Below are 16,460 nucleotides of genomic sequence, written 5' to 3' on the forward strand. Positions count from 1 at the left end.
AACATTTTTGCTTATAAGTCAGCCTGTGGTGGTCCCAGGACAATAGGACCACCACCAAAACGTTCAGCACAACACATTCTTTCTGTCTAGGTCATCTTTGAGTCCTCACACTAGGTTAGTGGGGACCCCAAAATAATGACCCCTCTCACCAATCAATGTCTTTTTAAGATCTCATGGCTGGAACATTTTGTTTTACAGCTGAGAGTAGTTTGTTTTTTAAGGGCCTTGTTTGTAATATCATTGCTGTAGGCCAGCTAGCCCTGAAAATGTGCAATGCAATACACCCTCCAGGGGCTAAATATATGGTTACAATGCATTACTTTCTGTCATTTTCTTTTTGTGTGGTTATGCCGTCTAGGGGCTAACTATATAGTTACATGACTATATTTCTAACAAATGCAATTTTCATTGTGGTGTCCTCTAGGGGAAGTTCTAAGCATTACAGTCCTTTCATCAAACTCAAATATTCGTGGCACGGAAACGTGCCCCATAATACTTTGCAGGGTATTACTTTTACAAAACATTTTTGCTCATAACTCAACCTGTGATTGTCCTAGGACTATGGGGCCACTTTCAGAATGCTCTTTCTGTCTGCATCATCTCTGGGTCCTCACACTATGTTAGTGGGGACCCCAAAATAATAATCCCTCCCACCATTCAGTGTCTTTTAAGCTTTCTCATGGCTAGAACGCTTGTTTTACAGCTGGGAGGAGTTTTGTTTTAAAGGCCTTGTTTGTAATATTGTTGCAGGAGGCCTGCTAGCCATAAAATATCTTCTAGGGGCTGAGTAAATGGTTACATTGCTCGACTTCCTCCTGTTTTTATTAATGGGGTTATGCCCTCTAGGGGCTAACAATAGGGTTACATGACCATGTTTCTTACAAATTATATTTTCGTTATGGTGCCCTCTAGGAGCTGTTTTGAGCATTACAGTTTAATGCCAAAAGTTTATTTCTTATAAAGGTTTATATGATAACTGTATATGTTTTAATAATCTATCCTTATTACTATTATAACAGTGATTCAGGCCAACTTAACATCCTTATTACACTATGACTGTGAACACTCTTGAAATGTTTGGGTAACTGTTTTAGTTTATTTCTCCTCTTTGGCTCTCTTGTGTCTTTTTTGAGGAATTGTTAGCCAGCCAGCAACTCTGATGATGAGATGGTGAAAGTGGTATTCTATTGGAGTTAGCATGGCAGATATATATTAGGATGCCACATGGCAACATTTTCAATTTTTGCTGCAGATAGAGGAAGAAGGTACACAGAAGTGCTTTGGTTATATGCAGGGCCACTGGAATTCTGTGGCAGGGAAAGGTGAAACTATGAGTCAGGGTTGACCAATTTATTGGGCAAGAAAAGTCCAGTTATGAATTTACAATGCCAATAGCTTAAACTCAAGTAAATGTGAGACCTATTGCATTGCAAATGCTTGTTGAAATCAGTAATTGAGTTGTGGACAGCTGGGATAGTTTATTATTACCCATGGACATGCTACGTAAGAAGTTGTCTTCAAAATCTTGGTCTTGAGCAACTATGGTCAGACCTAGCGACTAACAACAGCGCCACCGCTGACATGGTAAATAAAGCATCTCTACATAATAAACTTAAGACATGTATTGGCATAGCATGTTCCTCTGTCCTGTCTTGTTATTATTTGCACACAGAGTCCACCCTGGGCATGTAACAGTACCTGAATAACTTCAGCTCTGCCTCACGCCGCACTTTATATTTAAAATTTTGCTTCGGCATCTACCCACCAAAACATACATTGCCAAATTCTCCAGTGAATGGGCCATCTATGACCTTTGTGACTGCACAGTGGTCGGCAAGGAGTCTACAATGCACTTTATGCTTCTTTTTTTTTTTTTTGCACCAAAACTTGTTCATCCCACTGTTTAAACAATTTTCAATTACATCTTGCACAGATGCACTAGCACTTTGCGCCAGATCAGACCTGCCAACTATTTCCAAACATGTATTTAGCTACCTTTTGGGAGCATGGCTTATCACAAGAAGGGCTCAGAGATATCCTTATACAGCCACTAATCAACCATAGCCTCACTCACCTAGGATGTTACTGTGTCTTACTTGATGTATTTCATAGAACTGAAAATGAGTACTACAGTTTTTACACTTATAGTATATTACGCCTTAAATTCACCAATAAAATAACTGAGCCTGCCAATCAGGGTTGTGCTTGTAGACAAAATGGACTTGAATATTAGTTGCCTATATTATGCTGTTTTATTGTGGGTCTCTTTATGGTATGCATTAGCTTTCAATGTGTAATTTTTACTGTATTTTATAAATGTTTTCTTTGTGCTCTATATTGTAAGGCCTAATGCTATAAACAATAATGATTCAGACAAGATAACCACAGAATTTAAGTTCATATTTAGGTTTCACTCTGACTTTCAGATTAGTGTGGCATATGACACATTTTTCTTTGAAGGAGTCCTCAGATTTTGTAGTTAGCAACACTTTCAGTAGGTAAAGATCCTCTTCTACCACCTGTTTTCCCTCATGTTTACAAATATGAATCAACAGAAAACCTGAAACAAAAACAATATTAAAATAAATTACCGATATGATGGATAAAACACATTATAGAGCCACCATTTTGGAAAATGTCGGAAGGGTTCCTCTGAGGAGTTATTTTCCATCTTTAAAACACTACTTGACCCCAAAAACCTATGTTTTGACACCAAAATGAAGTACATAGGTCTCAGGTTCCTGAAATATTACATCATCACTGCAACACAGCCACCATTTTTAAAAATGTCATCCAGAAAAAATCGCCCAGGATCGTCAATATCTATCTAAGTTAAATTACTTCTCTAATGATCCAAAAAACAAATAAAAAAATGAAAATCTCTGGACAACGTTTTTTTATGGAGGTATATCGGGGGCTGGGATTTCTAGGCAAATCATGTTCCTGTAGCAGCCCTTCTGTAATTGAAAAATGCCACCTACAAATATCCCAAGTTTGTATTTATTTCCCAGGTAATTGCTCTTGTACTTGGGTTGCTTCCACCACTCTCGGTCATGTGGCTTAAGGTCATTCAGTTATGGTCTAGGGCAGTGGTTCTTAACCTGTGGTTCGGGGACCACTGGTGGTTTGTTACTCCTTCTCACTGGGTCCGCAACTGCATAAAAAATTAAATAATATCAACTGGTTTATAAAGCATATGTAAATAAAGAAGCAAAATGTGCCATTGACAATTTAAAAGTATTCCTTAAATATGAAGGAATTTGAAATTGGAGGCTGAAAGTTAGGTTGGGGTCCTCAGATTGCTTTGAGGAAGCAGTGCAAGTGCATCAAAGAGGTTAGTGTATGGAAGATGTGTGGCCTCGTTTGAGCTTACAAAAGCACCAATGTTCGCATTAAAATAAAAATGTATATTCTTTATATTTGTGAATTAAAGAAAACATGTAATCATTTGTGTATCTGTGTTTGATGAATGTTTGTTGGATGTTTCTGTATTTTTGTGTATTATTTTGAGGTTCAAATCTTCGAAATAGCTTAAGGTGGGGTTAGTAGGGGTCTTCGGATTCCAATAATGATTCAGTGGGTCCCTGGATTCCAGTAATGATTAAGTTGGGGTTCACAGAAGTCGAAATTTAAAGAACCAGTGGTCTAGAGACAATGCCATACTTTGTCTATGTTATACGCACACCAGAATTCTATATATGTAACAGGATGTCAGTTTTTAGGGTTCCATGCTCTGGCAGTTAAAATTGAAGTGGGAGCCTGGCAAGGAGCTGTTAGCGGTGCTGGATGTTATCTGTAATAAATCTACATCTGCAAACGTAACCTTGGTGTGGGGGTGTGCTTTTAACAACTTGTCTGTAATTTACCACCTTTGCTTGGAATGTGTGAATAATAATGCCTGGCAGCAGGCCCTCCTGCTGATAGGACACCTTATGTCCTGTCAGTAGGCTGGTCTCCAACTCCAGCTGTTGCAGTAGTCTGAGTGAAATGTTGCACTTAGGGCAGCACATCTAGGTATCTTGTTCCTGCAGACCAGATTATGCCCTCAGGTGGTTTTTGCCCATTTTGTGTGTTGCACCTGGCCATTTGTTTCAGTGATGTGGTAGGTGAGGGGGGCTGTACCCCACTCCCCTCCTTAGTTGTGTCCCGCCCATTTCCTCTCGTTTTCCTAGCCAGAAGACTCAACCTCCCTCCCTACTGTATTGCTGTGGAAATTGCCCTTGCCTCACCATTCGTGTCATGCTCAATAGGCAGTGGATCAGCACTCTCATCCTGCTGTCCCTTGTGTTCCTGTCGAGAGGTTTTAGGCCACACTTGGCCCGGTTGCCCTGGGGAGGGCTTCTCATGTTGCTCGTTGTTTGCACCACACACCAACCAGAAGCCCCTACCAGACTGGCCCTTTTTAACGTGAGACAGATATGCCATGTGGAAACCCCCACTGCTGCTGACGTCGTCTTATCAGGATCAAGGCCCGTGGCCTGTCCCCTTTTTGGTGGGTTGACTGTGCTCACGTCAGCTGGCTGCCAACTTGCTGTCAAGGACTCCTTTGAGAACTCTGGCCTCATCTGTATCACGGGCACCAGCCGCCTTGTCAGGCTTGGTGTTCCAGTGCTGTCTTCCCAGGCCACCATTCCTCAGCACCATCAAACTATTGCCGGGGCAGGTCATTGAAACTTGCAGTCTGCGTTGCTGCAGTGGCGCTTAAAAGACTACGGGACTTTGCTGCGCTGCCCTGTGCCACACGGAAAGGGTAGAGATGCGTTGTATCTACAAGATACAGTGCATTTCTGTCACCTCCCCCTTGCGCAGGAGCATGGTGCATGGTGAAAGGATGCCTGCATCACAGGCAGTGCTGTTTCTGTGCAGGAAGGGTCACAAAAACAATCAATGGAGGCGTTTTCCTCTTTCTATGTGTGCTGCAGAATGTAAGGCAACTCAGCGATTTGCGCTGTGTTACCTAACACCATATCTGTAAGGCCATGGAAAGCCACGCAAAGTAGCTTTGCATGGCCTTGTAGATATGGGGCTGCACTATGCGCCACCAGTGTGCAACAAAAAATTATGCACTGGCGACGCACAGGGCTTGTAAATAAGCCCCCACATGTCCTTGAAATCTTAACTTGCACTACGCAACCAAGTATCTGGAATTTAATGCCTAAAGCTAAATAAAATTTAGAAGAAACTGAACAATTCATAATAAAAATCCTCTTCCACAGTTTACTTTCATTTTAGAAGACAGTATTTTTCTTGTGAAGATTACAGATATATTCAAACAGAATTACTCATGAGAGGTGACATCGTTTTTATAGATTTTAAATGTTGATATTGGTTTAAACTTAATTTATGTCATTTTTATTTCACTTGTCGGTTTCTGTCATTTCTACCTAAAATTTAATAAATAAATATATTTAAAAAGGCAGTAGATCCTTAGCGAGGCCTTTGCAGTGGTACACCCTGTTCATCCTTTTTGCATTTTTGACACTAGTTTCACAGCACACAGTATCCATCAGAACACATTACACAGTGCAACTTTAGGTGCATAGTTGAACACCGGAGCCAAATTTTTGGCAATGCATTGCCATCACAAAAGAACATTTGTCAGCTCATAACAGAATGTCGAACTCAACAGCTCTGCCTCAATGCAAAAAAAAAAAACAGACCAGGATTTGCTACCCCAAATGCCCGCCACCCTGGTCACACAATTTGTTTCTCGCACAATCGTTAGATGTGATCATAACCTTACCACAAGCACGTGTCTTGCATGTCTCCAGCTTTATATCTGGCAGCATGCTATTAGCAGCACCAACATTCATACCGGGCTGTAGACAACCTTTTGATCCCATTGCACTAATTAAATGGCACATTCTGCCCTATCATTGTTGAATAATACACCAAACAGTTCAATGTCCACCTCTAGTAAAACCACAATGCCTTTGTAACCTCACAATCTCATCAATAAGAAATCTCACAGACATCCAGAAATGGCACCTGCTATACCAGTGTGGGTAACATAGCATAACTTAATCTCAATATGAAAAAATGCATTCTTTGCTTTACAGCTATGCATCCTTACGTCTGAAGTAGGTGCAAGAGAGAAGACAGCCATTGTATCTGATCTATTGACTTTCACCGTGCTTTGCATCCAGGTGTTATGCTTATATTTTTCATGAAATATGTTTTTCTAATGAGTTCCTGAACTAATGTTTTCCTGCTGGTGCATTTGATCAGCTTCTTTTTAACTATAAGTCTTAGCTATCTTTAGACAGTGTTTCTGATATACACTGGCAGAGGAAAATGTCATTGGGAGCACTTTGTCAAATGAGCAAATACACCACTGCTCTTTCACTTAAATTCCAACAGATCAATAGCCAGGAGGCAAAATGCACAGTCATGTAAATACTCCTTGGGGAAATTTATTTTGTTCTGTATTGCAATTATCAAGGGTCTTTAAGGAGAGCAAATGAAAGGAAGTATGGAAATTGCAATTCCTTTTGCAGAAAAGGAACCAGTATCCCAACTAATATTGATAATTAGGCATACATGCTTTAGTGGATGTGGGGAAAAAAACAGAAGCAACCAATCCACAGAAAGAAAAGGGGGTAAGGAACATTGGGCATTTTCTAGAAGCACAGCATTATGCAAACATGTACTTCAAAGAATAGGGTTTGCCATAGAGACAACTCCTCACTGACTTTCTTTTTTCTTTTCTAGCTACAAGTTATGGTACAACTACCTGAAACAGCGCCGGAAACAGGTGAAGCCACGGTGTGTGACTGACCCTGGATTTGAGGAGGTGAACAACTGCCATGAGAGGGCATTGGTCTTTATGCACAAGGTAACTGGGAGAAAGCAGGCACTGTGGGAGCTTTCAAAAGCTGGAGGGGTGCGAGGGACAATTCAGAAGGCTGGAACAATATGTTTAGCCCCGTGATGAAGACTGAAGAAGGGTGCATGAGCCTGAGAAAAAGTGATAAGGTGTGAGCGACAGATCAAGTGTGTTGAGAGGTAGTGTGGGAAACTGTAGGAGAATTAAAATTTGTTTGGGAGATTGTGACACAGAGGAGCAGTGTTTGGTACCTTAAATGATGGTCTAGAGGTTGGTAGAAAACTACACAAAGCATGAAAACTTGCATCAAGTCGGAAGGAAGATGACAGATCTGTAGGTGTATCTACAAGGATGGAGACGTGCTATGCTATGCTAAAGTGGCAATTGTGATAGATACTACGGTCAGAATCCTGAAGTCTGGGGAGGCTGATGCAGCATGTAAAGGTTATGTGGGAGGATGTTAGAAGGGTTGTATACTCTACTGGAGCCTACAGAGGGTGAATTAATGTGGAAAATAGCAGACATTTGGTTAAGTGGAGTTGGAAGTTGCAGGAAGATGGAGGAGTGCTTAGCTGGTATTTTGGTGGGTGGAGAGATGTTTGAGATTGGGGGAAGGATGGCAACATGTGAGGATTCTGTGGTGGGAGCCAGGAAGAAGTGGCCTATGAAGATATAGGAGCTTCAGAGGCAGCTTCAGGCCCTGTAGGAGCATGGCATGATGGGGGTGGTAGGGTCTCTGAGGATGGAAAAGTCGTGGAAGGCTGAAGAAATGTGGAGAGCTGATGTGTGAGTGTGCAGAAAGAGAGAGAAGTGTATGGGAGACCGGAAGAGCGTACAGTGTGAGAGCTGGCAAGAGTAATAGGATGAGGCAATGAAGGCTTGCAGAGGGGGTGGACTGGTGATGTGGGTGCCTGAAGAAAGGTGCAAAGGTGTGTGAGAGCCTGCAGAAGTAGACATGTTGTATGTTAGGCTGCCATAGTGTTTTGAGGTATGTGGGAACCGGTAGTGTGTCAAGATGCAGAAAGGTGAAGACCTGTTCTGAGAGGATGAGGCTGGGTCAAAAGATTATGGGTGGTTGTAAGCGGCTGGATGTGTAAAGTAAGCCTACATGAACATGATGCAGTGGTATGAGAGTTTTGATAATGACATACCAGTGGTGTTGGAAGATTGAGAGATGGTATGGGAGGCATTGGAAAGTTTGGTAGATGGCATTGAGGTGCTGAAGAGAGGGGTGTTAACACGTGTGCTAAGTTTTAGTAATGTGAAGCGTTGTGAAACTATGGGTGCGTGGTGGAGAATGGTGGCATGTGGACTGGTGGTGTCCTAGGAGGATGCCCAAAGGTGGAAAGTGGTGTGGGTTGCTGTAGGGAACTAGAGAGTTGTGCGTGAACTTGTTAAGGATGAGAAAAGCTTAGCATGCTGTCAAAGGGTAAAAAGGCAATTTGGGAGTCTGCACAGAGGTTACGAGGTGTGTGGGAGGTCATTAGATGGTAAAGAGGCGCTGTGGAATGCTGCAAGAAAGTAAGCTGATGCTGGGATAGGTGGTGTGGAAGGGGGGCTCATGAGGTGTTGTGTTAGTAAGGATGATTGCACAAAGCTTTGCATACTAATTGGGGGCCTACAGGAGGAGGAGATGGCATTTGTGCTGCTATGATGAATGGGGGTATGTGGGATGTTGCTAGAGCACACTGTTATGGGACACTTGGTATAGAATTGTGTGAGTACGAGGAAGACAGAAAGGTTTGTGGTTGAATGAGAAGAATAAACTGTTCTATGGGACCCTGATTAAATGGTGTAGATGTATTTAGGAGTCTGCAAAAAGGGTGGAGAAGTGGAGTGAGAGGGTACAGGAGGATGGAGAGGTGGCTGGGCATCTTTATTAGGATAAACACATGTTTGAGGGGATGCAGTTGAGTGAATTGGTGTTGTGGGAGGGCGTGCAGAGGTCTGTACTTTATGGAAAGCTCCAGGATGAGGTCTTGAAGGTTTCTGGGCTGGATGATGAAGTGGAGTGTGCATGACTGCAGGAATGGTGTTTTCAGTTGTTGATCCTTAGCCGGTGCTGGGAGGGGAAAACAGATTGACATTTGTGGCTGTGGTACGCCAGTTTGTAAGGGTATATTAAAAGCATAGAATCAGACTAAGATGGCAAAGTGGTTTAATTTCTTCCATGTATTTACAGAAAATTATTTTACATTTGAGCAGGGCAAACCTGCTTTTAGCCTTCATACGGCGAGAATATGAGTTCCAGAAGTTTGGTAAAAAATAACCATTAAGGAAACACCTAACTACCATAAAAGTTGAAATGCATTTTATTTAAATTGTCAAAATATTATATTTATGGGGGATGAAAGGAGTCTGCTGCATTGGTAGGTGCACTGGGTGTGGTGTATTTGGGAGTGAATTGTAGAAAGAGGTCCTGGCCACTGCTTAGCAAAGCTCAGCTTGAGATTAACATGTCTGGCAGTGATTCCTAAGGACCTATCATTTACTTCCGGGAAAGCTGTTGCACATAATGGGAAACCTCTAGTTCAATAAGCAGCCCTTGCACGTGAGCAGCAGAACTATTGTTTTTTGAGTAGCCGTCTTTGCATAATTAGATGGCACCTGTGGCGCATTTTGATTCTATCACTTCAGGAATAACTCTGGCATAGTTGAGCAGCAGTACTCTGGGCGTATTTGAAGATAAACCCTGGGACATGTGTGCAAAATCCCTGGCATATTTTACCTCTACCACTTGCCCATTGAGGAGCATCTTCAAAATATCTTGCGCAGCAGTACCCTTTGCATATTTGAGCAGCAGCCCTGGCATATTTGCCCCACACCACATCAAGCAGCAAGTAGTTCCCTTACCCCCTTTCAGCATACAGATAATATAATCCACTTGCCTCACACCGTGGACTGAAATTTCAGTGTTTTTTTTAGGGCCAAGCCTGAGAGAGCATGCTCTTGCATGTGTGCTCTCACTTGCAAGACACTATTCTTTACTAAAAAGGGCTTGGAGCCCGCCTATTGGTTACCATTTGTTGGATGCAGTGTCCTTCTTTTCAGAGTCCTAAATTGGCCAGCGCTGGTCAGACGTCACTTCAATCCTTTCTGTGGAGCAGGAACCAAGCACAGATTGATTCTAGTTAATCAGTGCTCATCCACTGCTCCCAGTTTGATTCAGGTACTACTTCACTCCACCCCGACCCTCCACACTCCTGCTGCCTGCAACTCCTTCTATAGCCCCTTTTTTTTCTTTTGGTCGCGGCCAGACAGCGCTTGCGCTGTCTCTTCAAGACATATTGTATATACTTTGTGGGCAACAGCCCACCCATAGGCTTCCCATTTGATGGCTCAATTGTCCTTCTCCTATTTTTTCTCTCCATTTGTCCATGGCATGCATTTGTCATGCCTCTTCCTGTGTTTAGCCCTCCCTGAGAGCAGAGACTAAGTACTATATAAATACACTGGTTACCATTTTAGCGTCTGTTCAGGAACGACTTTTTTCTTCAGTCTAGAGCAGTTGAGATAAATACTTGTGGTTTACCGATCTCCGTGGTAAACAGGGCTGTAAATTTTGTTTTGGTTTCCAGTCAGGTCATGCTCCTTTTCCCTGTGGCATCCCATCTGACCATGCTGTGCATTTAATCTAGTGCGTCTCTGCATTAGCCACCCAGGAGAAAATTACACATTCACGGGGGTCAAGGAAAATTAAGGCCCTCATTCCGACCCTGGCGGTCAAAGACCGCCAGGGCCGGGGACGACGGAAGCACCGCCAACAGGCTGGCGGTGCTTCCTGGGCTATTCTGACCGGTCAGAAAACCGGGTCCGGCGGTTTCCCGCCGGATTTCCCCCGGTTGCCCAAATCCGCCATGGCGGGATTCTGACCCCCTTCCCGCCAGCCTGTTTCTGGCGGTTTTCACCGCCAGGAACAGGATGGCGGGAACGGATGTCCTGGGGGCCCCTGCACTGCCCATGCCACCGGCATGGGCAGTGCAGGGGCCCCTTACAGGGCCCCATGAAGCTTTTCACTGTCTGCTTGGCAGACAGTGAAAAGCGCGACGGGTGCAACTGCACCCGTCGCACACCTGCAACACCGCCGGCTCCATTCGGAGCCGGCTTCAGTGTTGCAGGCCTCTTTCCCGCTGGGCCAGCGGGCGCTATATTGGCTAGCGCCCGCCGGCCCAGTGGGAAAGTCAGAATGGCCCCAGCGGTCTTTCGACCGCGGAGCGGCCATATGGCGGTTCCCGCCAGGCAGGCGGCGACCGCCGGGGTCGGAATGACCCCCTAAGTCTGCGACAGCTGGTCAGCCCAGTCTCCAAGATGCATCTGTTTACACATGCCAGCACGGCAAAGTGCTGGAATGTGCCAGCTGGATTATTCCTGTCCTGGGTTGCCTATGCAGAGGTGAAAGGCAGTTGGTCCTCTCTGCTTGGAACCACAAGGGACGGTGTTGTGCTTTCAAAAAGCTGGAATGTGTTTCAACCATGGGGACATCCGAGGATAAGATTCGGGTGAAAGTAAACGGTCTGTTAGCTCAGTGCAAACTGTCAGTTCAGTCAAATTCCGTAAATGCCTGAATTTACATGGCGCATTCCAACAGCATCTAGTGTGGCCACTCCAACTCCATCAGCAAACAGGGCAAAAAAACTGCTTGACAATCCTGTGCATGCTACCCGAGCTGCTGCACATGCTTACCCTTCAACATGTTTTTGCACCTTACAGCCACTTGTGGTACTGAGGGAACTAGCGTTTTCTCATTTTATCTGGTGCAGGTATGACACTAAGTTTCACCTATTGCGCATTGTCATGCAGTTTTAAGACCTACAATTTAGCACTATATACACACACACTCACAATTAATTAGGAGGTGCAGCAGTACGTTATGAAGCTTGGAGTCCCTAAATCTGTAATTTTAGCATTGTGTAGTATTTTCAAATTATAAACTCAGGACTTCACATACTGGAATGCAAAGAAAAGTATATAGGGAACCAGCAAGTTACTCACTCCTGACATTTGCATGACACAAAAAGGCAGTCTCTCTTTCTTTTTAATAAGTTTGAGTGATTTGTTTAGAGGGACTGGATATATTTTGCAGGTGGATACCATATTTAAAACAGCCAATTTCATAGCGGTTCCCAGGCACACAGGTAACACATAGGCTAACACATACAGATATACATTAACACCATTGTTGCTTCAGTATGACACAGTCAGCCAGTCATTGTTTTTTGTCCAGTAGCTGATTGATTGACTTGAAGTACAGCATTTGCATGAATATTACGATTGACATAGCATGACATATCCAGGCATTTAGCAAACAGTCCCTTCCACAAGAGATGTAATCACAGGGAGGTTACATTATAGACTGTGGCAACAGCCCTGCCCATTCACAAGCCCCAGTAGCTGCGCTATCCACCCCACACTTTTTCCCATTTGTGAGGGCAGCCTTTGCTGGGGTATACAGTGTGTTCCGCTCATTGGCACCAATCTAAGTCTGCTTGCTAGTCATCTATACCGGTTTGCTGGGGAGACAGCACCCCAGGTCCACGTAAAATTGTGTTTGGCAACAGTTGCTGCTAGTATCAGCCAGATTCTTTGGTATCTGGGCCAAGCCACTTCACCTGTGATGTTAAAGAATTGCCATGCAGCCTCCATGGTGACTTCTAGATCCAGGACCATTATTCACATCACCCCTTCCCAATAGACTTGCCTTACGGGGCATCCCCACAGTACATGGAAGAAGGTTCCTTCCTGGCCACACACTCTCAAGCATAAACAGGTGGCCCCTCTCCCCATCTGGTATGTTAATGTTCTGTTCTGGAACAGTATGTCCTATGTAGTATCCTTAACTGAACTAATCTAAAATGAGTTTGTATTGCTACTACCCTGGGACTCTATATGGCCGCTACCCAGTCGTCATCCTCAAGTACTCATTGGTCTCTATCCCATGATGCCCTCTGGCCACTATAGGATCCGGGAAAGTGCACACTAACGTCCTGTTTATAGTGGAAATGGGTGTGTTGGTTAGGGGATCTGATAGCATGCTGGTGGGCCTCCAAAGGGGCTGCTGAAGGTAAGTGTTCTTTCTCTAAAAAGTGACTCTGCAGAGCAAGATCGACATTCAGATGTTGAAACTGTTCTGAGCCTCCCAATTCATATTCTTGTTGTAGGGTCTCAAAGGACATAAATTCCTGCTCCTTCACACATCCCCTAAAATGCTCAAGACCAATCAACACCCATTTTGTAAAGCCTCTGAGGACTCCCAACTCACCCAAGAGGCCACTGTCCCATAATGGGATCATTTCCATCAGCTTAGTTTCCTAACCCAAGTACTTAGTAGTTTCTTTCTACACCCTCACCATCGTCTGAAACTGTGTAGGGAGATCTCACTCAAGCCTCCTTCGATAAAGGACAGGGGGTTAGCCTCTGGTGCCTATGGCCATTCTGTCTACACAGTATGCGGGTTCCGCATGGTCAGTAAACACCAAGTCATTGACTGCCACTAGTTGGGTGGCCCAGTAGTAGTTGAGAATGTCAGGAACTGCCAGACCTTTCTTATAGATGCTCCTTTGCAGCTTTCGTAGAGCTATACTTGAGGTACCACTGTCTCATAGCAATTGACGTAACTCATGATCAAATTTTTGGGATGAAATCTGGTGGGATCCTATAGGTCGTGTTCTGTAGGATGTATAATAAGTGAGGGAGAGTCATCATATTGAAGAGGGCTGCACTGCCCATCAAGGATAACAAGAGTTCCTGCCAATGAGGAGTGTCTCTGCTGAACTATTCTAACTGTGGGAGTAAGTTCATGTCCAAAAATACTCTTGTGACATAGACACCCAAATATTTAAAGCCATTGAGTACCAGTGGGGTCATACATCTTGAGGGCAAAAGTGGAATCCCTCCCACCAATTGGAATATTAAGGATTTCTGCCAATTCATACGATATCTGGAGGGATCTTCGAATATTTGAAAAATGTGCAGGATCCTGTCAATCAAGAGCTCTAGTTTCATTACATATAACAAAATGTCATGAGCGTACAGGTAGATTCTTTTGTCCCATTCCTGATCCACTGAGATACCGCATATGAGGGGGTCCTTGTGAACACAGGCAGCCAAATGTTCAAGCGGCAATGTAAAAATCATGGGGGAGAGCGGGCACCCTTGTCTCATGCCCTTCTGAAAGGCAAAGACTCGAGTCCGTGTATTATTAACTCACACTTGCGCCAGAGGGGCCACATAGAGCTTGACCCAGCCGATAAACTTGGGTCCCAAGCCCAACTGTTCCAACGTAGCAAACAGATAGTTCCATTCAAGGCTATCAAACACCATCTTAGAGTTCAGTGCAGCTGGTTCGTTGAAGGGAGCTTCGGTTACATGTAGTACTCTGTATAGACCTCGGACATTTAAACGTGCCCCTCTATGTGGCATAAATCCGGATTGGTCCGGATAACTGTAGTGATTACCTCCCACATTCTGATTGCCAAGGCCTCTGCCAGAACCATAGCCTCGACCCACACTCAACTGCTGGTTTAACCTTCTTAATGATGACAATCAAAGTGGTGGTTCTTTGGTCCTCAGGTAGACTCCCCACCTCCCTAGCTGCCTGAAACATATTTAGTAGGTAATCTCCCATTTTGACAGTTTTGCATTTGTATAGGTCTACAGGCAGACCATTTGCCCCCGTCGCTCTCCCTGACTACAACGCTCGTATTGCCCTGGTTATTTCTTCCACGTCTGGTCCTGATCTAAGTAGGTTTGCTCCTCAGCGAGTGTGTGAATGGCAAGGTCTCTCAAAGTCTGCGCAGTCATCAAGTCCCTTAGTGGTCAAGGAGGTATACAGAGCATTTTACTATTGTGCCCCCTGGAGTACCCCAAGTGAAACTACACACTCAGTCACTGATGCAGTTCCCTTGAGATTCATTCCCACCTGACTGTACTGCAACCAAGCGTTTTAAAAACGGAAAACTGTAATAGCATCACAAAAAGTCAAAACCAACTAAGTAATAACACTCGCTACCCTGCATTGTAGGCTCCAAACTGCACACCACCCCAACCTACAGAGGGCCTGTCGGCCAAACAGTGTCATGCAATTGCAGACTAACAGGAGTTGGCTGGCTCCGCCATGACCAACCGACGGATCTTATTTAAAACAGTATTATTGTACTCCATCAATAAGACAAAACAAAAAATGTACATCCTGAGACGCGGCCATAGCTCATCAGTTATATCCCTTGTGGCAAAGACACTGTCGCTCTTCATGAGCCCTTAAACGTACAGGTTTGCTACCTGGCCCAACGTGTGCGTCCTCTCTAGCCCCAGAGAGAAATCACTTACAACCTCGATCATTACCTGTACAGAGGCAAATAATTAGCGTGAAACATGCATTGTTCATGGGTCTTTGAGAGCAAGTTCTTCAGTCCGTCCGTCTGGGGGATTGTTAGTGTCTTTGTCCAAGTGACCTCCTTCCCGCTGGCCGGTTCACCGTCCAGGGGCGCGACATCCCTCCAACCAGTCCCAGGTCGTCTGGGAAGAAGTGAATTACAGTATTTTTGAATTTTAGATGGTCTTTTGAGTGTGCCGCCAGGAGAATTACATCTTTGTCCTGAAAGTAAAATATTTGGGTGAGGATAGTCCATGGCGGAGGGCAGGGGGGGTGGGGCACCAGGCACGGACAGAGGTATTGGCACCCTATGGGCTCTCTTACTGAGAAAAATTTGGACAGATGCTTGGGGCGGAGGGTATTGACATTAAGGTCCTCAAGGAAAAGTCCACACACTGGCCCTCAGGCCCCTCTGGGACCCAACCACTCTGATGTTGTTTCTCCTTGCTCTGCCCTCCTGGTCCTCGAGTTCTGCTGTCATGGTAGTGGTTAGGTTTGTAAGAAACTTCACTTGGGATTCCAGTCTCTTAGTAGTGGAATGAAGTAGATTAATGTGCAATTCCGCGACTGTCACCTTCTCACTTATTTTCTTGAAGTCAACCTGCAGAAGGGTGACATTGACTGTCACAGCATCCAGTTTGGGTTCCATGTGCCTTTTAAATCCTGAATCGCTGCCATAATGCCCCCAAGGAGGGATTGCCGATAACTGTAGGCTCTGCCCCTGATCTTCTTTGTCGGCCTGCACCCTTGGGACAGCATAATTGTCCATTTTGTCAGCTTGGGGCACAACGGGCCCCCTGGACTTTACCATAGTATGTCTCTAGGAGGGGGCCTGGCCTCCAGAAAACCAACAGGCATGGTCTCTTCCTCGTCCTGACTCTGAATATCACCAGTCACAGCCCAGAGAGATAGAAAGGGCTCAGCACAGGGCAAGCGTAGCCGGGCTCCTTGGGAGATCATGACAGCCCCAAAGCGCAGCAATAAGTACAGGTTGTGATGCATGTTAATGTTGCCCTTGGGGAGCATCTAGCCCCCTGGCACCTTGCTTGGTCTGTTTGCCAATAGAACAGATGTAGCTGTATGTCTGGGTCAGCTGAAGACCTTGCAGTGCAGCAGGGTGGGGAGCAATTCAGAATGTCAGACTCCAGCCTGCATGCTTGTTTACTCACTCATCCCACCAGTGCACTCACTGTACCAGGACTGGGGCCCGGATGCCTGCAGTCCACCATTAATAGGGCCTGCTGGAACGCAATTCTCAGCTGT

At 44.8% G+C, this 16,460-nt stretch overlaps 1 protein-coding gene across 2 annotated transcripts in view; it reads left to right on the forward strand.

Moving 5' to 3' along the window:
- The window catches only part of XAB2 (XPA binding protein 2), a 200,784-nt gene that overhangs the window by 15,287 nt on the left and 169,037 nt on the right, over positions 1–16,460 (forward strand). For both annotated transcript variants that reach the window (XM_069230363.1, XM_069230364.1), the window contains exon 3: positions 6,712–6,835. In XM_069230363.1, the coding sequence (XP_069086464.1) occupies positions 6,712–6,835 (124 nt within the window). The remainder of the gene's footprint in view (positions 1–6,711; positions 6,836–16,460) is intronic.

This window comes from Pleurodeles waltl, chromosome 4_2 (genome assembly GCF_031143425.1).
Source record: "Pleurodeles waltl isolate 20211129_DDA chromosome 4_2, aPleWal1.hap1.20221129, whole genome shotgun sequence".
Classification (NCBI taxonomy): Eukaryota; Metazoa; Chordata; class Amphibia; order Caudata; family Salamandridae; genus Pleurodeles; species Pleurodeles waltl.